Source organism: Diospyros lotus, chromosome 2, assembly GCF_014633365.1.
Source record: "Diospyros lotus cultivar Yz01 chromosome 2, ASM1463336v1, whole genome shotgun sequence".
NCBI classification, from domain to species: Eukaryota; Viridiplantae; Streptophyta; class Magnoliopsida; order Ericales; family Ebenaceae; genus Diospyros; species Diospyros lotus.
In genome coordinates this window covers 2,239,733-2,261,120 of record NC_068339.1, presented here as the reverse complement: position 1 = coordinate 2,261,120, position 21,388 = coordinate 2,239,733, and the positions used below count along the sequence as shown (strand labels likewise).

The 21,388-nt window shown below is 36.6% G+C and overlaps 3 protein-coding genes across 4 annotated transcripts; all 3 read left to right on the top strand.

Annotated features, from left to right (window-relative positions):
- Positions 1-10,460, top strand: LOC127794937 (probable serine/threonine-protein kinase SIS8). Its single transcript, XM_052326264.1, is given in 14 exon segments — positions 1-1,356; positions 2,522-2,563; positions 2,565-2,960; positions 3,873-3,976; positions 4,588-5,882; positions 5,985-6,025; positions 6,161-6,229; positions 6,579-6,679; positions 7,276-7,354; positions 7,459-7,557; positions 7,647-7,715; positions 9,404-9,453; positions 9,575-9,751; positions 9,931-10,460. Coding segments are annotated over 14 exon segments (3,183 nt in total). The 5' UTR covers positions 1-867; the 3' UTR covers positions 10,103-10,460.
- A 346-nt stretch (positions 10,461-10,806) lies between these two features.
- Positions 10,807-11,933, top strand: LOC127794938 (peptidyl-prolyl cis-trans isomerase FKBP17-2, chloroplastic). Of its 2 annotated transcripts, XM_052326266.1 has the most exons (4): positions 10,807-10,973; positions 11,019-11,262; positions 11,357-11,401; positions 11,484-11,933. In XM_052326266.1, exons 1-4 carry the CDS (start codon positions 10,880-10,882, stop codon positions 11,836-11,838), a joined length of 738 nt encoding a protein of 245 aa, XP_052182226.1. In that variant the 5' UTR covers positions 10,807-10,879; the 3' UTR covers positions 11,839-11,933. The 2 variants fall into 2 exon arrangements, with proteins under 2 accessions (XP_052182226.1, XP_052182225.1); XM_052326265.1 differs by having other exon boundaries at positions 10,865-11,262.
- A 2,275-nt stretch (positions 11,934-14,208) lies between these two features.
- LOC127794187 (uncharacterized) lies at positions 14,209-20,560 on the top strand. Its single transcript, XM_052325118.1, has 9 exons — positions 14,209-14,259; positions 14,368-14,434; positions 15,742-15,809; positions 16,992-17,053; positions 17,995-18,076; positions 18,195-18,428; positions 20,009-20,137; positions 20,228-20,289; positions 20,422-20,560. The coding sequence occupies exons 1-9, from the start codon at positions 14,209-14,211 to the stop codon at positions 20,558-20,560; spliced, it is 894 nt and encodes a 297-aa protein (XP_052181078.1).
- The last annotated feature ends 828 nt before the right edge of the window (positions 20,561-21,388 follow it).

The window sequence follows — 21,388 nt, the reverse complement described above, 5'->3', positions numbered from 1 at the left end:
CAGAGAGAGAAAGGGGGAGAGGAAGGAAGAGCCAGAGCCAGAGCCAATTGGAGAAGCTGCTACAGAGAGGGAGAGAGAGAGCGAGAGAGCGAGCGAGTAGGCGGTGTTTTCCCACCAATTAGAGCTTTTTCTGGGACCTTGAAATCCTTGTTGCCTCAAAAACTCAGGTGGGGTCGTCTTTGTTGTTCAGGGCCTACACACACACACTCTCTCTGTCTCTCTCTCTCTCTCCCCCACTTGCTGGACTTTCTATCTTTGCCTTCCTGCTTTTCCAAACTCCACAACCCTTCCCTTGTGACCCCTTTTCCAATTTAATGTTCATTATTCTCAATCTCGCCACACAGATCGATTTCTCCTCTCTTTACTCGATCCCGTAGATCCATTTCCATTTCACCTTTCTACTAATTCGTCGTCCTCGTCTTCCTTGTGCTATTAATTTGCCTAACCTACGGAGGCAGCAGGGCAACCGTCGTCGTTGTTGTAATATATATAGTAAGTTTGAACATGGTTGTGTTCTTTCTTTCTTTCAATTTTGCGTCTTGTGTGATCTTCAAGATTGGGTATTTGTAGCGCCTTTTTCTTTGAATATTTGGCATCTGGGTACTGTTGTATATGAGCAACTTTTCACTGGGTATTGCTTCAAATAGTTGTGGTTGATTCTGGGATTCGATAAGTTGTGTTGGGAGTGTTTTGTGGGGGTGGAGGGGCTGTTGACCGAAAGATCCTTTTTCGGGTGGCGTCAACTTGGCACTTGGCGTTGCTTTAAATTTGTGATTGAGATTTCATGCTTGGCCCGAGACAATGGAGAGGTTTATGGCCAGATTTTTTCTGCTTTAGCATTGCCTACTTTAGGTTAGAGAAAAGAGTATGAAGAACCTTTTGAAGAAACTCCATATAGTGTCCAATCAATCTGAAGATTCAGAAGGGTCTACTTCATCACAGCACCATAAGTTGATTGATGGGTCATCTCCTGAGAGGTTTTCACACTCTCGCTCTCATCATGGTTCTGAGCATAAACCCTTTTCAGCTCTCTCTGGATGGTTGAATTCAGTTACAAATAGAAAGAGCCCTAGTCCTCCATCTTCTTCAAATATTACTGGGGCGGAGAGAATGGAACCGTCTGACTCGGTTAGCAGCAGCGGACTAGATGCTGCTTTGGAAGCCACAAGGCGCGATTCAGGCTCTACCAACTCTAGGGATCCTGATATCGAGGAGGAGTATCAAATACAATTGGCTCTGGAGTTGAGTGCAAGGGAGGACCCCGAAGCAGTTCAGATTGAAGCTGTTAAGCAGATTAGTTTGGGTTCCTGTCCTCCTGAGAATACACCGGCAGAAGTTGTTGCATACCGGTACTGGGTAAGTTTGTTTCTCACCTACCTTCCTCACTGGTTCCATTCAATTGGTTTGATGCTCAAAATCATGAGACACTATCAATGGCACGTTGTTTCTTGATTGTTTATTATGATGGCGTTGTTAACCTAATTTGAAAGTTTCAACTTCTTTGCCTAGATGTAGATAATATGGTTGCCTCTTGCTTTATAATGGGAAAAGATGTTCATGTTTCTTTCTGAAGGAATATTGTAATGCATAAAAAAGCTTGGTTTTAGTTAATTCCTGCAAATGCCTGAACCTAATCACAGTGTTGTGTCTTGTTTTCCTGGCCCAGCTAGCTACGGTAGTAATAGCAACAAAAACATACGGTTGAAGAAATGATAAACGAATTGGGAGTCTGTGGACCTCATGTTATCACAAATTGCACCAAGCAGGGGAAAACTAGCTGCATCCGATCGTTTCCATTTGTGCAATGTTTAGTGGTATAATACATCTAGAGTTCCCACAAATTACTGTTTTCACTTCTTCTTTCCAGCCGGCAGTGGAAGCAAACCTCTGGTTGTTAGTGTTTGTGAGCTTAGGGCTGCACGTAATCCTACATTGAGAGGATGTGCAAATTCTGTATTGTATGTACATTGACAGAAACTGTAATGTGATGATGCTAGGCAAGTCCTCTTTTATGAACCAAACCATTAAACAGCAAGGAGTTATTGTTGCATCTTGATGTGTATTACATTACTTCTCATTAGTAATGGAACTTGGTGATCTGTTTTAGACATTCTTTTCATTAGTGACAGTCATGTTATTTGGCTGTATGCTACTACTTTCTTATGCTTTTTTTGACCATTCTTTATCTCTGTGAGACCTGATTCTCTGCTATATCAGCATTCATTTATTTTTTTTTCAAAAGGAGTTTTGCCTAATCTTTTCTGTTATGTTGTAGCCTTAACTTTGTAATTCATTTCGTCCTTTGCTTTCTCCGTGTTGCTTTTTTTTCCTAGCTATGCTTCCATTGCTTCAATAAATAAATTTGTCTGGCTTGTCAGGAATCAATTTGTATAAATTAGCCTAAAAACAAATTTTGTGATCATTTATTTTGGCTAGTCCTTTCAGTACTGGGCTTAATTTTTGCAGTAGTAACTGATTATTCCTTTAAATCTCATATCATAGATTTATCCATACTTGACAGAATTACAATGCTCTTGGTTACGATGACAAGATCTTGGATGGTTTTTTATGATGTATATGGTATTCTGATGGAGTCCACTTCATCAAGGATGCCATCCCTTGTTGATCTGCAAGGAGCAATAGTATCGGATGACGTCAGCTGGGAAGCAATTCTGGTCAATAGGGCTGCTGATGCTAACCTATTAAAACTTGAAAAGAAAGCACTGGCGATAGCTGTCAGATCAAGGTCAGAATCGCGAAATATTGTAAGCAGTGATGTGGTGAGAAAGCTTGCTGCTTTGGTTTCTGAGTACATGGGTGGACCTGTGGGGGATCCAGAAAACATATCAAGAGCGTGGAAAAGCCTAAGCTACAGTTTGAAGGCAACACTTGGGAGCATGGTTCTGCCTCTTGGTTCTTTAACAACTGGATTGGCACGTCATCGTGCATTGTTGTTCAAGGTACTTAATTGGATTGCATACTTTTTGAACTTAAAAATTTAAAAATCTGGTAATGCATAACATGTTATATTGACATTGGTTTTTTTGTCAGTGGGTCATGCCATTTACATGTTATATTGATAATTTTATCATTTTAACAAGCCCCAGCTAATAAGCTGTTTTCTGAGTTATGTTTGTTTACCCTATGATGAACTGGTTCTTTTGCCTTTCTTGTCTATGAATCTAAGTGATATTTGTGTATATTCTCCATTCACACTTTGAAATTGTCAGTTCTTTGATAATTCATTAAACCAGCCATTAATAACTAGAATTATTGCAAGAAAAAGAAAGAACTGGAGAAAAATTCAGCTGGTTGCTTAGAATTATTTTTCTGGGCCCTCACTCTTTGTAAAGCTGCCTCCATCAGAGAAAACCAATCTTTAGCCATCTGGGTGGTCAAGAGTCTTGAACATATATTTGTCCCATTAAGACTTTAATAATCTGACTTTATATCTGTTTCTTTTAGGGACAGTTTACAAGTGATACTTGTCCCTCAACAAAACACTTGTTCCTTTTCTTCTTCTTCTTATTCAAATTCTTGGAAGCCTGAAAAGGTGTTTTGCATGCTGATGAGGCCTGTCATGTCCTGTGTCCAAAGCCAAGCAAATCTTGAACAAATCTCACCAAGCACTTCCAGTCCTGTAAAATATCTCTGCAACTAGACTGTTTTGTTTTGTGACTAAAATGGGTTGTAATCCTTTCAAAGTGAACATTATGGTCTTAAAGATCTTATTCATCCAATTGTTATTTGTCTTAACTGTTGTAGTGGTTGTATTGGTCCTGCTATTTTTGTCTGAAAGTTTTAGCATTTCAAATTGAACATTATTTACTTCTTGAGGCTTACATGGCCTGGCCATTTTAATTGTTATACAGGTCTTGGCTGATGCTGTGGGCATTCCTTGCCGTTTAGTTAAAGGACAGCAATATACTGGTTCTGATGATGCAGCAATGAATTTTGTAAAGATAAACGATGGAAGGTTATCACTCTTTTACCTTCTGCCTGATACTAGCTACTAAACTAGATGGTTAAAGGGGTATTTTTTATTTATTCTGTTTCTTGCTTCAATGACATGGCTTATCATGTAGTTTTGAACCCTGGGCTGCCTTAGTTGCTTTTCTTGAGCTGCTCATGGAATGCTTATATGCCACTACATAGTATGACCATTAACAAATGGAATGGTTTTATAGTTTCATAATTTCACAAACAATATCTCAAAACAATGAATTATCTTGTCCTATTGATCAGCCACTTGTATACTCTCGTTTTTTTCTTCTTTTTTTGGGACTGGTGCTTTGCTTTGGGGGATAAAAGATGGCATTTTCTTGTCCTTCAGCTTGGAGGCTTGATATGGGTCTTTCATCTTTGTCTCTGAATTCCTCTGCTCCACCAGCATTGACGTTGCAAACTGTTGGAAGTGCTAGAACATTGCCGAAAAGAATTTTGTTTATCCTTCCAGAAGAATAGATGTATTTATTGCAGATTATATGCTAAAAATATATTTTATTGAAGAGTCTTTCTGTAGATTATGTATATCTTCGATATCCTATTATTCTGCTCTTTAAGTAATGATGATATTGGGAATTTCAGGGAGTACATTGTTGACCTAATGGCGGACCCTGGCACACTAATTCCATCTGATGCAACAGGATCACATATTGAATATGATGAATCTTTCTTTTTGACAAGTCCTTTTTCTAGGGATATTGACTCTCCTAATGTGGCTTCCTCTAGTAGTAGGGTTGCCAGTACATTTGAAGAACATTCAGACTCTGGGACATTGGAGAAAGTATCCAGGTCTAGAAATTTTGTTATTGGAACAAATGAATCTGATGACAGAATTGAGTACCTTCCTTCTGAAAATTTAACTGGACCTGTTGAAGGTCAGGAAGGATCAAAGGGGCCAGATGATTTGAGAAAACGATACAATTTAAGGAAGGAGCTTGCTCAAGAAATTCCCAGCCGATCTAATTATCCTTATGCTCATTCAAGATCTCCATCCTGGACTGAAGGTGTTAGCTCCCCAGCTGTACGGAGAATGAAGGTGAAAGATGTCTCCCAGTACATGATTGATGCTGCAAAAGAAAATCCACAGTTAGCTCAGAAACTTCATGATGTGTTACTTGAAAGTGGTGTTGTTGCTCCTCCAAACTTGTTTACTGAAATTTATTCAGAGCAGTTAGACATTCCAATGGTTGAGGCCAAGTCCCCAACTGAAGACAAGGAGGACAACACAAAAAGGTATGATGCCCAAAAATCTAAATTTCATGATGATCCTAATCGACCTCGATGTTTGCCACCTCTGCCTTATCATGCCATGCATCCTAAAGGCAGTCCTTGTGGTCAACTGGAGCATCAACGAGATTTCAGAGAAGTAACTGAACCTCCTGTTTCATCACTATGTGAAGTAAGTCCACCAAAATATGCAAAGAAGGTTCCTGTGGCTGCAGCAGCAGCAGCAGCCGCAGCAGTTGTTGCATCTTCAATGGTAGTTGCTGCAGCCAAGACAAGTGCTGATTCAGGCACTGAACTTCCTGTGGCAGCTGCTGCCACAGCTACTGCTGCAGCTGTGGTGGCAACAACTGCAGCTGTCAGCAAGCAGTGTGAAAATTTGGAGGCTCGTGTTCATTTGCCAACTGGAGCAGCTGTCTTCAAGAATCCAATTGATGGCACAAGATTTCGAGGTGATGCGGATGCTGCAGTTAATGAGCCACATGGTAGTGGTGACCAGGAGCATGATTCTACAGGGAGAAATCCTGAGGGTGAGAGAACATCAGATAAGTCAACAGGTAATGATAGTACAAAATCTGATGTGACAATTGATGATGTAGCAGACTGTGAGATCCTATGGGAGGATATCAGCTTGGGTGAGCGTATTGGACTTGGTACTTACTATTCCTCTAAACGTTATGTGCTTCGCCTTATAGTCTTTTTCTTCTTTTCGTTTTCATTCTGCTTCATTCTTTGGTCCATCCTTTACATTACAGGGTCATATGGAGAGGTATATCGTGGAGATTGGCGTGGAACTGTGAGTTTGACCTTCCATCACTACTTTATTTATCATGCCAAATCTGGTGGTGATTTAAAGAGTCCTTAGTGCTTATGTCCACAATTCTTGAAAGGTAGTAATTTAATATCATGCTTGCTCTTTCACTTTTCACAGGAGGTTGCTGTCAAGAAATTCCTTGATCAAGATATAACTGGTGAATCCCTTGAAGAATTTAAAAGTGAGGTATACAGACCCCTCCCCCCCCCCCCCCCCCCCCCCCCCACACACACACACACACACAATTTCCCCATGATAATATATTGATTTTTGTTTTATTTAGGTTGGAGGAACTAACATACGCAATTTACACTTTGTTAAAATATTTCAGTGCACTGAACTGTTTACTCCTTGAATTGATCTTTTGAGCTATGATTATATTTTCTTCACCATTGCGTGGATTTAATTTAGAATTATTGAGAACACTGAGAAATATAGATGACTGCAATATAAAGTTGTTTATCACATCTTTTTCGTCCTCCCATCCACTACTTGTGTTTGATATAAACATGTGTCAAGTTATTTTACTTTCCAGGTCCGGATCATGAAAAGGATCAGACACCCTAATGTTGTTCTTTTCATGGGGGCTATTACTCGTGCTCCAAATCTCTCAATTGTTACCGAGTTTCTTCCTAGGTATGTCAAAACAATGTACTTCTATTAATTTTTTAACCACCAAATATAATAATCTGAAAACCAATGTATGCGCCCTTAAATGGTGATACTTTGTTTCTGTTGATCATTTCTCACCAACATCAATGTGCATCCTTTTAACTAGTAAGAAAATTGTGATGGAGGGGAAGAAAGGTAGCTCATTGACATTTGAGTGCTGACACGATCCTAAATAAATGGTGGCTCTCCTTTGAGATTGAAAAACATGTGAAACAAGCATTATTCCATCTGTTGGGTTGGCTTGTGGTACAGAATCTGCAGATTGAGCATTATTTTTAGCCTGGTCTATTTATTGATTTCATGAGTATGATATCATAAACAATATGGTTAATTTTGGTAAGCACAATTTCATATGCATTAATATGAAATCTCCTAAGATTTTTGATGGAACCTTTCATTTTATGATTCTAGTTCACTGAGCAAGGAACCTTTTATTTTTTATTCTTTGCCTTAACCATTAAACAACTCCCACAGCCCATTATGTTCTGTTAAGATACTTTGTTTCTTTCTGAATTATAACTACTACGGTCAGAATCTGAAACATGCTTTACATTCTTCAGAGGTAGTCTGTATAGGCTGATTCACCGGCCTAACAATCAATTAGATGAGCGGAGGCGTCTGAGGATGGCACTTGATGCTGTATGATCTCTAGCTTTTATCTGAATATGAATCAGAGAAGCTTTTAGTTTACCTAGTGATTTAATAGGAGTAATTATCTCCATTATATACTTTTGCACTTTCAGGCCCGGGGAATGAATTATTTGCACAGCTGCACACCAGTGATAGTTCATCGAGATCTCAAATCTCCAAATCTTCTTGTTGATAAGAATTGGGTTGTGAAGGTGGCTTTTCTATCTCGTGATTGAGAATGGTTGGTGACATACTATAACTCTTCCAAAACTAATCTGGATCTTGCATCTTCTTGCATTAGGTTTGTGATTTTGGGTTATCTCGAATGAAACACAGCACCTTTCTTTCTTCAAGGTCTACTGCAGGGACGGTAAGCTGTACTTTTTGATTCATACTTAGCATTTTGCTTTGGCCATATGCTCTTATCTCTGTCTTCTCTATCCTCTGTTGTTCACTATATATATATATTTTTGGGTATCAAACTTCTAGTTTTATGTATTTCTTTCTATGTATTTGCTGACATTTTTATTTGTTCATTTTCTAATCCATGTGCGATGTGCCTTCAACACTAAGCATGTTTCTTCTCTTTTCTTGTTTTACTTCTATATAATTTAGTTTTGTTATTGCTAGTATATTGGTGCTTGTCCATCACATATTATCTTACTTGATGCCTTTCCTTATGGAATACAGTAATGCTGCGATACTGGAAATTGGCTAATTTTGTTACATCATTATATTATCATCTGTTTTGGAGAAGATATCCTACTGCGCTGTTGGTCCTATTGCCCAGGCCTCTGGAGATGTTTAGTTGCCTACTTTCTCCTTCAACAAGGTGGTTGCTGCAATCCATGGTTAAAAGATACACTCAAATGTACCATATGTTTTTCCCCTGAGGAAAATTTAATTAAATCAATCTCGTAGTGGCCTGGGATGTGGCTTCTTTTGAATTTTTTTGCCCTTTTTTTGTGTGGAAAGTCTTGTACACTCTGCAAAGCTTTCTTGTTTAACATGTTTCTGGGACAAAGAAATAATGCCCTTAATTTCTCTTGGCTGGGTGCTGAAGATAAATTTACAACTAAGAAAATGAACTTTATTTAATTGTATGAGCTTGCAAATACCAAAAGAGGCATTTTATATGGGCTTAAATATGGGCTAGCATACCACATATAGAAATGCACGCATTTGTTCATATTTTACTTGTTTACTATGACCTGGTGGTTTTTGGGACAAATTTTCACTAGAAAGACTTCTGTAAGTTCTTTTGAGGCCTGTGACTTCCTATAGACATATGCATAGAACATTTCGGAATTAACCAAGTACCAAAACAAATGAGAAGAATATGTTTTAGTAAATCTTTTACATTGAAAATGAGTGGAAGAGAGAATCATGAAAACTGTGTAAAGAACAAAAAGAAAATGAAAATAGAAATCATGAAATTTCACATGGCCGTATTGGGGCTCCACAATGTAATCTACCTTTAAGGAACTAAAATTATCAGATGGTTATGATTAAAATGACAATCCAAGACTAAATTGTCATAATGGAAGTTCATTTTACCCTGAAGGAAGAAAACGAGGTAATTATTTGTCTGCATGCATGCACTCCATTGAGGTAGTATATGTTTTCAATGACTCCATTCCTACGTTAACAGATTTGGAGGCAGTTCATGTGAGAATGTCTTGGTAATATTATATGATGTATCTATTGCAACTTTGCTTGGAAATGCACAAGGAATGTGAGCTCTGATGCAATTATTCTTAAGTTGCAGTACAGTTTCTTAAACCGATCTTGGTAGTTGTTTAAGGATTAAAAAGAAAATTTGATAGGCTAGATTCTAGACCATTTGGGGCAGATTAGATACTTTTGTTGCATCTGTCCCTTTCTTATTCTTCTGTTTATTTTGAATGTTGTAGTTATGCTCATTTCACATGCAGCCATTACTGATTGGGAGGAACTTTTTCCATTTTGTAAACGATGCATTGGCAAATGATTCTTCTTTAAACTCAATCATAGCATCGAACAGCTTTAGTAATGCTACTGTGCTGTGCTCTTTTTCAGGCGGAGTGGATGGCACCAGAAGTTCTGAGGAATGAACCTTCGGATGAAAAGTAGGTTACTCCCTTTTGTTTCTTTTCCTTTGCATACATGACCAATTTAGTGTTTTCTGCCTTCGTATATTATCATTTTGCGTCATTCACTAGTACTGAACTATTACTTGATGTGATGCAGGTGTGATGTTTTTAGCTATGGGGTCATATTATGGGAGCTCTGTACGTTGCAGCAACCATGGGGAGGAATGAATCCCATGCAAGTTGTTGGTGCAGTTGGTTTTCAGCATCGGCGTCTTGACATTCCAGATAATATTGATCCTGCTATTGCGGATATTATTAGAAAATGCTGGCAAACGTGAGTGTCTTCTGGATTTCAGCCCTCCTGTCTATCAATTTTAGAGATCTAGAATTTATGTAACCAACCCCACATAGTGAGATTAAGGCTTGTGATTGTTTTCAATACTGAAATGACAGTTGCAATTATCAATACTAAAACGACAGTCATCTAACACTTATATTGATTTAACTTTTCAGAGATCCAAGACTGCGGCCTTCATTTTCTGAGATAATGGCAGCTCTGAAGCCACTTCAAAGACCTCTAGCCACTTCTCAAGTGCCCAGGCCGAGTGTGCCGATAAGCATTGGCCAGAGGGGGCAACCATCGCGCACCTTAGAAGATCCAACAAGCCAAACTAGACTACGTTGAGCCAGCCAAGGTGCTGCTTTTGGAGTGCCTAACAATGGAGGCAGGTCCTGGATTGCTCGGGACATATGTAAGAGGAGATCGGTTAAAGATCCTGACCAATATATACTCAAGATTTGAGATGACTGTGATTCTTTTTGCCATGTTCCCTTTGCGCTGTTTGGTTTGGTCATGAAGCCACCCACAAAATTGTGTATTTGTTTGTAAAAATCATTTGAATTGGCTGTAATTAAGGTTTGAATTTTTAGGGTTTTCTGTAGGTTGTGTTAGCCTTTTAGGTGATGGCATTAGTTATGGAAGTGAATAATAACTGGCTGTAAAGCTTAATAGAAGGGATTTAACAATTTGATTTGCAAGCAAAGCTTCTTTGAATATTTTGGATGCCAGAGAGTAGATATTTTGGTGGGCTTGGATTCATTCAGTTGGTAACAAAAGCAATGAACTTCTCATGGGCCGAGACAAGTTTACACAGATTTTTATGTTTACCCGATGCGTGTAGTTTGTGAATTATATTACGTATAGTTGGTGTGTTTATCTAGTACACATCTGCGGGCTCAAGTTCGCATTCCAGAGGAAAGTGTACTACTTGCAATGGCATATGGGAAGTCCATAAAATGGATTAACAAGAGACTCAGGTTTGCCTGCAGCCAAACACCTAGCATAGCCTACCAATTAGAATCCTATCTCAAATGAGGATAAGGTTGGGACCATTGTCGACTTATTGCAGTGATAGCAAAGTGCTTCCTTATATCTTGTAAGCTGAACTGTATCTCAGAGAAAATGGCTACCTTCTTTGGCTCTCCTCCATTTCTCTCTAACCCAATTGCAAGAACTCATCATTTCTCCTCTTCCCAAACACCACCACCACCTCCTCCTCCTCAGCCACCAACCCCCTCTTCTCAACCACCACCTCCTCCACCATCTCAGCGGCTAAGTTCGAGCTTAACCGAGCCACCGGCTCCTGTCTCAGCCAAAGTGCAGCAACAGAAGCCTGCTAAGGCTTCCACTTCAAGTGTTGAATCCACAGATTGGATTGCTACAAACTTAACCAGAAGGTTTGGCCTCGGTGCCGGCCTTGCCTGGGCTGCCTTCCTCGGCTTTGGTGTCCTCTCTGAACAGATCAAAACCCGGTTCGAAGTGTCCCAACAGGAAGCAAACACAAGGTGGGTTAACATAAGCAAATTGAATTTAAGTTCCAGTGCGCAGTCCCTGATCATAAAAGTATAAAGAATCATAGATGTTTTGTTGTTCTTGCAGAGATGTTGAGAAGCAAGAAGAAGTGGTCTTGCCAAATGGAATAAGGTAAAAGCTTCTGAAATGGCCTGTTCTTGAACTCCAAATGAGTACAAGTTTTCCTTAATTAGTTATAATCCTTATGAATCAGGTACTATGAGTTGAGAGTTGGTGGTGGAGCATCCCCAAGGTTTGGAGACCTGGTTGTGATTGGTCTCAAGGGCAATGTTGTGGGAAGTGGCCAAGCGTTTGTGGACACATTTGGTGGTGAGAAGAAGCCATTGGCTCTGGTCATGGGCTCAAGGCCTTACACCAAAGGAATGTGTGAAGGTGTGGAGTATGTCTTGAGGTTTATGAAGGCGGGTGGGAAGAGGAGAATGATAGTTCCTCCTAGTTTGGGGTTTGGGGATCATGGTGCCGACTTTGGTGCTGGCCTACAAGTTCCCCCCGGTGCCACTCTTGAATACGTTGTCGAGGTTGACAAGGTCTCTATTGCACCGGCTTAATCGATTAATAAACTATATTCTTTTTATAATTTCTTTTAACGATAAACACATGCACTACAAATTTATTTGCCTAATGAGAATTTGTAGTTATTATTTTTTGAGTGTGTGACTTTCTACTTATACATTTCATTTGACATTATTTTTCTCGCTTAGTTTATTGTTTTAATTGTGTATAAAAAGGGCAATTGATGATATTTTACTTTGGCCAACAAAATTAAAACAGATTCTTGCCATCAAGATTGAGTAAGTTGTTAAAGACAAGCTTCACTGCCTCATAAAGAAGTGATAGTTGAGTGGTTGATAGCGTTGGTCTCGAAAACCAGTATAGTTTGAACAAAGAATTATTGTTCGAGAGTCACTCTACCGATCAAAACACTTAAAATGAGCTCTCGTATTAATAATTTTCATTTCTCTCGTTAGACCATCTGTAGCTCTCATAGCTACAGTTTTAACTTGATTGTTTTCTAATAATTGTTATATCTCATAATTCACATTAATTAATTGATCCATAATATTTTGAACCTTAATTATTAAGGCGTTATAAATATTAGACATTTTGTTTAGTGAAAATACTATATCTAGTATCAGACCAATGATTTGAACGACACGTCTCGAATTTTTTTTTTCAAGCACAAAAGTCCTAGGGCTTGGATAAGAAATGAAAATAATAACTCTAATTTATATAAAAAAAATTAGAAGGTATTGTATATATTTTTATTATATTTTAAAAATACAGAATATAATTTTCAAACTAAACTAAAATATGCTATATTAATATATTATATAATATATGGGTTAATAAAAATTACATAAACTAACTAATATTCTATCATGTTTTTATAGTCATTCATTAAAACCTTTTTATTTTTTCATTGAACAAATAAGTTAAGTTAGTAAATAATTTATTGCTAAAATATCCTAACCATAACATTTTTTATTAATTTTAATGCAAAAATTCTTAACAAAATTAATTTGAATAAATTACTTCACTCCATTAAGATTAAGCTAAATTACAACAAACATCCCCCATTTGTAAAAATGATAATTTTATTCCTATTTTTTTAGATCTATTTCTTTTTAATTGACTATATATACATATCTAAATATAAAGATAAAAAATTAAAAATTATTGGTAATGGTTGGCTACAAGGGTAAGCTACTACTAATTATATTTAACAGTGAATGTAATGATAATTTATGATATACGAAAATATCTAAGAGTGTCGTTTTGGAGTTTTGAAAATGTTTCTATTTTCAAAATGTCAAAAAACCCTTCTAAATCGTTTCTACAATTTCAAAAAAAAAAAATTGGAATCATTTGGTAATATTAAGAAAATATTGAAAACTCGTTTTTGTCCACAAAAAGGTTAAAGACAAACAAAATTTCGTCTTTAAAAAAAAATTCTTCGTTTCTAGAATGAATATATTATGGAATTTATGTTTATTTTAAAATTAAATAATTATTTTTTATATTAAAGATTATATTTATAAAAAATCTATTTATTTTTTTATTTACACGTTTTCGTTTTATCTTTTTATAAACAATACCATTTTTTTTTTATTTTCATTTTATTTTGTGTCATATTCGTTTTTTGTTTTTATTTTTATGTAATCTAGCCGATAATTAGATTGAACCTTAATTTTGATAAATGTCAAAGAAATAAAGATGATGTTTGAGAAGAAGGGAAGAGAGATACAAGGAAAGGAATAGAAAAGGAGGGTATTTTAAGTATTTTCTAAATTTAACGAGGGGGCAAAGTGCAATAACTTATTATTATTTTATTTTTTAAATCTGAAAAAGATTGAGCACTTAAGTAATTTTTAAAAATTGGGGGCAGTTTCCGTAATTAAGCCTTACACGAGGTCTATTTCTCAGTAGCCAAGAGCGAGAAAACGAGGAAGAAGAAGAAAGGAGAAGAAGAAGAAGAGAGTGGTGACAGTCATCGACTCGACTCGCCCTCATTTCTTCACCGTCTCTCTCTCTGTGTGGTTGGTTGCAACAACCAGCTTCTAGAAGCTTTTTCTGTTAGGGTTTTACATGTTCTCTGTTCTGTTAGAGAAGCGCTTATGGTCTCGCCGTGTCTTGAATCGTTACGGCCACTTGCGGGCCAAAACTGAAATTACAAGAGGCGCTATTGCCAGGCAGAAATGACGACGTCCGCTTTTCGAAGTGAGCCGAACAGAGCTCCTTTCCTTAGTAAAATGGGCATTGGCAATAGGCATAAGGGATAAGGCCTCCCTGTATAAGTACTACAGGAACTTGGTTCGCAAGACAAATCCTGCTGTTATCTTCAGTTGCAAGAAAGAGAGGAGAAAACAATTCGAGCGAAAAGAACGGAGGCGAAGACGAAGACGAAGACGAAGAAGAGAATGGGGACTTTAATCAACTCTCATTTCCTTGCCCTCACTGTCTTTATCACTGTACTCTCTCTCTCTCTCCCTCTCTCTCTCCTGTATGTATGAATTATATATTGTTCATGTTCTTAGATTGTATATTGAATTGTGGAGCCGGTTTGGTTTTATGATCAGGTCGGTTATCAGTTCATCTCCGCCATCACCGTACTTCACAAGTTCGACAAAGATAATGACCACGCCGGTATGCTCTTCCTCCATCGATCTTTTTTGTGTTTCTCTGAAAGCTTGCGTTCTTGCTCTTCACGTAGTGATTTGAGTAAATCAATACCACCGTGTGTGATGAAAATACCGGTTGCTTGATCGCAAGTCCGAGATCGCGTTCTTTCTTCTTTTTCTCTTTTTTCCTTTTCCTTTTCTATCAAATGGAAACTTCTCTCTTCTGAGTCTTGGTTTTAGACTCTTGCACGGGAACAGTAGGCCGGAGTTTTAGATAGAGAATTAATTTTGTCTGAATTTTATTTATTTTTAAATAGTTTCAAATTTAAAAGGGAAAACTCAGATCATAGATTTGTTGGCATAACTACATTACCAGATAATTTTACTTATTTAAATTTACTTACCAATTAATTTTAGGGGAAGGAGATGAAAAAATCCCGCCGGCAGAGATGTACTCTTATTATCTTTCCGGCCTCACTGGCGCTGTCATTGTACTATACTCTCTCTCTCTCTCTCTATATATATATATTATGAATTACAGTTAATGATCTTGTTTATTTATATGAATTTTTGGTTATTTGATCAGGCATGTTATCACTTCTTCTACTCGATAATCCCTTCCGTTTTCCACTTCGACGAACTTATTGAGTTAGCCGGTATTCTCTCCTTCAAATTTTCTGTGGTTTTTATTTCATTGTTTGTGAACATAAACTAACTATATAATTACACTTCCACATGTGTGCACGGTATGCTTATGCTTTTTCGTTCAGTAATATATTCAGATTTATTTGGAATTTTCATTTTATTGTTTCAGCTTCTAATCTTTAAAGTCTGTTGCAATATTCTACTATCATCAAACATCTATTAAAATTATGCCCCAAGATGTGGTCATGTCCTTTCAAAAGACTGTTATTGTTAATTGTTCAAAAAGTTGTGTCAGAGCACGTGATTAATGCAAGAGTATATTACTGCGACAAATTTCAAAGATTAGTAGGTGAATAATGAATTGACAAAATTGAAATTTCCAAATAAATTTGAAAAAAATTGGCAAAAGTATGGCATTTTTTTCCCGTTATTGTTAATAGTATAACTGTTAAGTCACTTGGATTTATCCTTGATTTGTTAAGTTTATTCTTTATCACCAAAATCATATTTCAAGAATGAATTCAAATTAATAAATACACCAACCGCATTAATTCTAAACTACCGTAGATGCCACTATGTTGGTAAACTGTTATTAACTGTTACCTTGTAGTTTTATTACATGAGCTTCTATATCAGTTCCATTACCCTTTTGTGATTATGTTGGTTGGTTGTGGTTGTTTCTGCTAGGAATTACCAATTTTGTAATTCTAGCTATATCGGCTCTGGTTCTAAAAGGATCAAAGAACTTCAGACAGGTATTCTTTCGTCTTCCAATTCCTATGCGTGGAACTTTCACTTGATGTTTCTCTTTTGTTGTGTAGGTAAATGTAAAGTACACTAGAAAAATTTACACTGGAGCAATTATATTCTATATGGGAAACACCCTTTTGACAAGTTTTACTAATAGTGTCAAAAATAGCGAGTTAGTGTTGCAATGAATTCTCATTTCAGTTATCTTAGTGTAGCTAAATTCCTTTCTGGCCAGCAATAGTTCAACTATCTTTTTTTCTTGCTTCTATTGGATATTCATGCTTCTGTGGTGGGAAATTGTGATTCAATTCTGAATTCTTGTCGCTAATTAGCATGTTATCATAAATCAGCCATAGTATGACTTGAAATTTTTTTCACAGAGAATGTATAATCTTGTCTGTAAGAGGTCACTATGCGTTGGAAGTAATTTGTTGTAAGGGGGTATCTTGGTTGCGTTGCATCATTTGATTGGTTGAAGATACAAAGAACCATCATTGGTGGATGTTTCTCTATGTTGATGAAGTTTCTAAGTCTCTGTTTTGTTTGGTGATGCTACATGGATTTTGATATGGAAAAAGATCTATGCGAGTTGGGTAAATATTTGTGCATCCCTAGACCTACAGTGGTGGAAGCCTTGTGCATTAGGTTCCCTTTTGTCTAGCACATTGACTTAAGCTTAGATGATTTCTCGAACAGGTTTTCTTATTATTGCATGTGGTATTGTAGGACATGTGGGCCATGGGATTTTAATAGGTTGGTAGAGTAGTGCTGGGAAGTATATGTGTCAATGATATGGAGGATCAATAGTGTGTAACAGGTTGAGGTCGAAGATGACTTTGAATAAAAGAGAGAAAAGATGAGTAAATGGAGAAGCTAATCCTCAGCCTCAGACAAAATTTGAATGATCACCATGAAGTTAATATCTAGCAGGCTGCTTTTTATAGGATTCAGGATGTGGAAACCAAACCAATGCCCGGGGTGGTTGTTGGCTTTCCATTTTAGCAATTTTTCAATGTTTTTTTTTTTTGGTTTATTGATGGTAATTAGAATTGTTAGGTGCTGGATTAGTACTATAAACATATTCATATCAATTGATGAAGAAAGTGAGGAGTCACATGAAAGTATTCTATATACCTGACAGTGTGACTTCGGCAACCTTGGTATCTGACCTATTGTTCTCTTTTCAGCTTGTCTTGCCCTTGCTGGTACTAGTATGGGGTTTACGGCTGGGACTATTTCTTGTTATCAGGTAAGACCCTAACCTAATGGGATTAAGACTTGTCTTGTTATCTTCTGCATGAAAAGTTGTCTTTTCTGTTTTCGATTGCCTTTTCCCTATATTAAGCTTTTCAATATTGATAGAATAGCTATTCCTACCTTTGTTGGATAGTTTTGTTTTTTAGATTCCTGGCTAGTACATACACTTTGAGGGAAGCCTTGCATTCATGAGTCTCCAGCATGGCATTTTCAAGTTCATATTCTGTTGTAGTTCCTCGTTATCTCTGAATGGATTGTTTTTTCATTACTGATGTATTTCTTGGTGTTGCTTTGCATTGGATAAACCATCTGCCAGTTCTTTTGTTACCCTTGCACTGTACTAGAATAAATTTCTCTTGTGTAACAGCAACCTTTGCAATTCATTGTGAATCTCCCATAACTTGTTCTATTCTTTACCACTCATCTTTTACAAATTTCTTGCTCGAGCAGTGTTTGGTTTCTCATAATTTTTCATAATATGAAAGAAGGAAGCTATGAGAACTGATAAACAAGAAGGATCGTTTCATCCTCTGCAATGGAAAGACTCTGGGGGCTGCGCGAACAGCTTAATATTATATGAATTTCATGGAATTTTGATCGTGTGGCCATCCAATTTATGTGCTTTTATTCTCTACACCTATATAAACATGTATGCATATATTTAGGCAGTTTTTTTTGGATGTTTTCTAAACAAACTTTATGCAATATAAGAAAAAATAAGTTTCAGTCGTACGAAAATAACCTGGAAGGGTGTTTATTGCAATTTACTCAATTAAGAATCACTGATAATAATCACCAATGCACGGGTTTGTTGTGGTTTTACAATTTGTGGAACATCATCATCATCTAGTGTGATATACATCTTGGAAGAAACTTTTAGATATCAGTTTAAGATTAAGTTCAGTCTAGGTGGTTAATTTTGAATTTTTGTAGGATTATGCAATGGGGACAGGATCGACGATTTGATGGAAGGCGTGGGAGTTTGTGTAGATTAGTTATTATCGCAATGCTTCAGGTATCATGGCCACCTCCTTAATCATCAGATATTCCATAGCAAAGTTTGTGGTTCATCTGGGTTATAGCCTAATTTAATTTACCTAGTTTGTAATCAGTCTGCTCTTCAATATTGGTAGGTAATCTGGGTCTGGACTTTGAGTTTACCTGTGACATTTGTGATTGCAAGCGATAGACATCCATCTCTTCAAGCTAAGGACATCATTGGTTGGACTTTATGGTCCGTTGGTTTCCTTATTGAGGCTATCGCTGATCAACAAAAGCTGGCATTCAAGTTTCCCCCCGAAAACAGAGACAGATGGTGCAGCACTGGACTTTGGAGATATTCCCGTCACCCAAATTATTTTGGTGAGGTTAGCACATAATAAGCCCTTATTTGCTTTCTATTGAAGCTGGACTTTGTTGCAACTTTCTTACACAATATTTCTATATTTTAAATCAATGTTCCCCTTAGTTGATAGTTCATTTTATTGGTGCAACAGCTGATCATGGATAATGCCACTAACTTTGGGCAATCACCTTGAATTTAAGCTTCTGATTTTAAAATACAACTGATGGACAGCTATGAGTTATTTATTTATTTTTATCACATTGCTTCTAGAGCACAGGAAAAATTATTGGGGTCAAGTATAATGGGTAACTGGGAAAAGAATGTGCGTATCATATATTGTAGAGCATGCCCAACTATAACATAACACCAACTAGAGTGCTGCACTGAACATAAAGACAACCAGAAACCGAAAATCAAGAGCACTACTGGCGGTCCTTAACGGACTCCCGGTTGTTGTTCCCAGTTCGCATTAAGCCTTGTTGATGCAGACGGGAGGGAGATAAGCAATATTATTCCAAAATTCAGCCATGTTTTTGTTTACATCAATAATATCTATTTTATTGGTAGCCAGAGAGGAGAGAAGAGTGAAATTGAGGGAGAAACTGAGATAAACATTATTATTCCAATATCCAACCATGTTTTGTTTACATCAATAATATCTATTTTATTGGTTTTTTAATTCATAATTTAAAAAAATGTTGAATAATACAGATATCGTAAATGATAAAATAACATAAATGTCTATATACACAAAAACATACAAAAATTTATTATTTCTGTACAATAATTTATAAGAATAAGTATTTTAATTATTTCAATAATTAGCATCTATTTGTAGACTAAAATTGTAAAACAATTATAACTCTTTCAAACTAATCTTACCATAAAATCTATTAAAATTAAAAATTCTAATCTCAGGGACATGATAATTTAAAATTTAAAACACAAGAATTTAAAAATACTTTATTCGATTTGAAACTTGTTACTATTGGCCATTCCTATATCCATAGAAAATAAATATTGATGACTCAATTATAGCAGAATTATCAAATAAGAAAAGTGTCATGAATATTTCTTTCTTTCACAACCTGTAACAATTGTGAACCTATCCTCAACAATACAATACATGAAAGTCATGCTGGGAGAAAGACAATTGATAAGAGTATTAGCTCTATTTTACCATAATTTATCTTTATCATACTTTTTCTTTGTTTTTAAAAAAAAAATTAGATTATTAAAAAATAAAATTTAGAACTTAACTTCTTTCTTTTTCCATTTCAGTTCTATTGTTTATTTATTTATTTATTTTTTGTTTATTTGGGTTTGTGACTATTGGAAGTGGAACGGTGGTCAGATGATAACTTCATTATGATGATGATACAAGAAGGAATGTGCAGGGTAGGTTTATAGAAAATAAAGAACGGAACAGAGTGATAAATAAAAGAATTCTGAATTGGATCAGGAATGCAATTTCTGCCTGAGAATTGCACAGTCGTTTCATATCTCGAAATAAATCCTATGTACCTTATCAGTCTTTATATAGTAACATGTGGCGCACTTTCTTCCTTCAATTCATTTTACGTGTTTTGAGATGGATTGCAGATTCTCCTTTGGTGGGGAGTCTTTGTTGCATCTTCACCACTGCTGGAAGGTGGCACCTGGATTGTTATCGTTGGACCAATACTCCATACAATGTTAATTCTGTTTGCTAGTGGCATGCCTTGGCTTGAGGTCTGTAATTCTATTCATGTGGTTTAATCACAATCATCACTGTCATCTGTCATCTGAGAGTGCTTCTGGTGTGAACTGTAATGGACGCAGGAATCAGCAAATACAAGGTATGGCCATATTAACCCGTACAGGGCATATAGAGATGCCACTAGGTAGGTTTTCTTTTTTTCTTTGTGTTATCTTTACTCTTGAATCTACCAAAAGGAGAAAAGATATATTATTTTACTACCTTCAAAAGTTCTCTGGAACATTGAACTTATTTGTGGCACTCTCATCTGTTTCAGTCCTCTGATTCCACTACCGCCTGTAGTATATTTGTACCTGCCGCGTTGGTTCAAGATAGCTTTTCTCTTCGAGTTACCTCTGTATAGTGTAACCCTGCCTTCACTCCAAGCTCGTAAATCTCATCCCTCAAGCCATTAGGCATCTATTATGCTCACAATTCTGTTTACTGTTTAAATTATTGTTTCAGAGCTTGTGCTAATGCTTGTTTTGGGAGTGTACATATTTGAGCTTTTTCTTTCGTTCCTTATTTGAGTATTAATGTGTGTTGTAAATTCACAATTCGATGTGTCCGTCCGTGCGTGCAGTTGAACTGGCAGGATTACAATAAGCAGGAGCGGACTGAAAGCAATGGATCGAAGACACACATTGGACCTCGTGACGATTGTTTAGCTTCCTGCAATTTGTACTGCAACCATTTTCATTCTTCTGTCTGTTGTTTGTAAGCGAACCACGGGCAACGGGGTTCAGCATGCTCAGAGAATGAGTGATTTTTCCTTTTCTGGCACACATACGTTAGTGTAGGCTTCCTTTCTCTCCAATGGAATTTTCCTGTGCGTGAGGACGGTGATTTGTCACAAAATAAATAATAATAATAATAGTGATTGAATTACAATTTTTTGATCTCAACCGTTGGTGGCCGTTTGGATTGTAACAAAAATAGATCATGATCGATTTGATTTTATAATTCGATAAATTAACATGTAAAATTGATTGTCCTTATTCTTTAATTAATTTTAAAAAAATTCTTAATAATTGTAAAACTTTACATGTATTAAAAAATAGATAAACCAATATTAATGATTTAATTTAAAAAAACACGGTCTAAACCAAATATTACACACACATCTTAAATCGTCAATTATAATCGTTTTCTATTAATTTTTAATGCAAAAATTTTCCTCTGAACGACGCGGTGTTCATATGACAACCACAAGGCTAAAGTCAAAATGGATTCAAAAGACGCTA

Bases quoted from the DNA above. Each gene is read 5' to 3' on its own strand.
- LOC127794938 (XM_052326265.1), top strand. From the start codon at position 10,880: ATGGCTACCTTCTTTGGCTCTCCTCCATTTCTCTCTAACCCAATTGCA. The intron at 11,263-11,356 runs GTGGGTTAACAT...TTGTTCTTGCAG, and splicing joins CAACAGGAAGCAAACACAAG to AGATGTTGAGAAGCAAGAAG. The intron at 11,402-11,483 runs GTAAAAGCTTCT...CTTATGAATCAG, and splicing joins GTCTTGCCAAATGGAATAAG to GTACTATGAGTTGAGAGTTG.
- LOC127794187 (XM_052325118.1), top strand. From the start codon at position 14,209: ATGGGGACTTTAATCAACTCTCATTTCCTTGCCCTCACTGTCTTTATC. The intron at 15,810-16,991 runs GTATTCTTTCGT...TTCTCTTTTCAG, and splicing joins GATCAAAGAACTTCAGACAG to CTTGTCTTGCCCTTGCTGGT. The intron at 18,077-18,194 runs GTATCATGGCCA...CAATATTGGTAG, and splicing joins TTATTATCGCAATGCTTCAG to GTAATCTGGGTCTGGACTTT.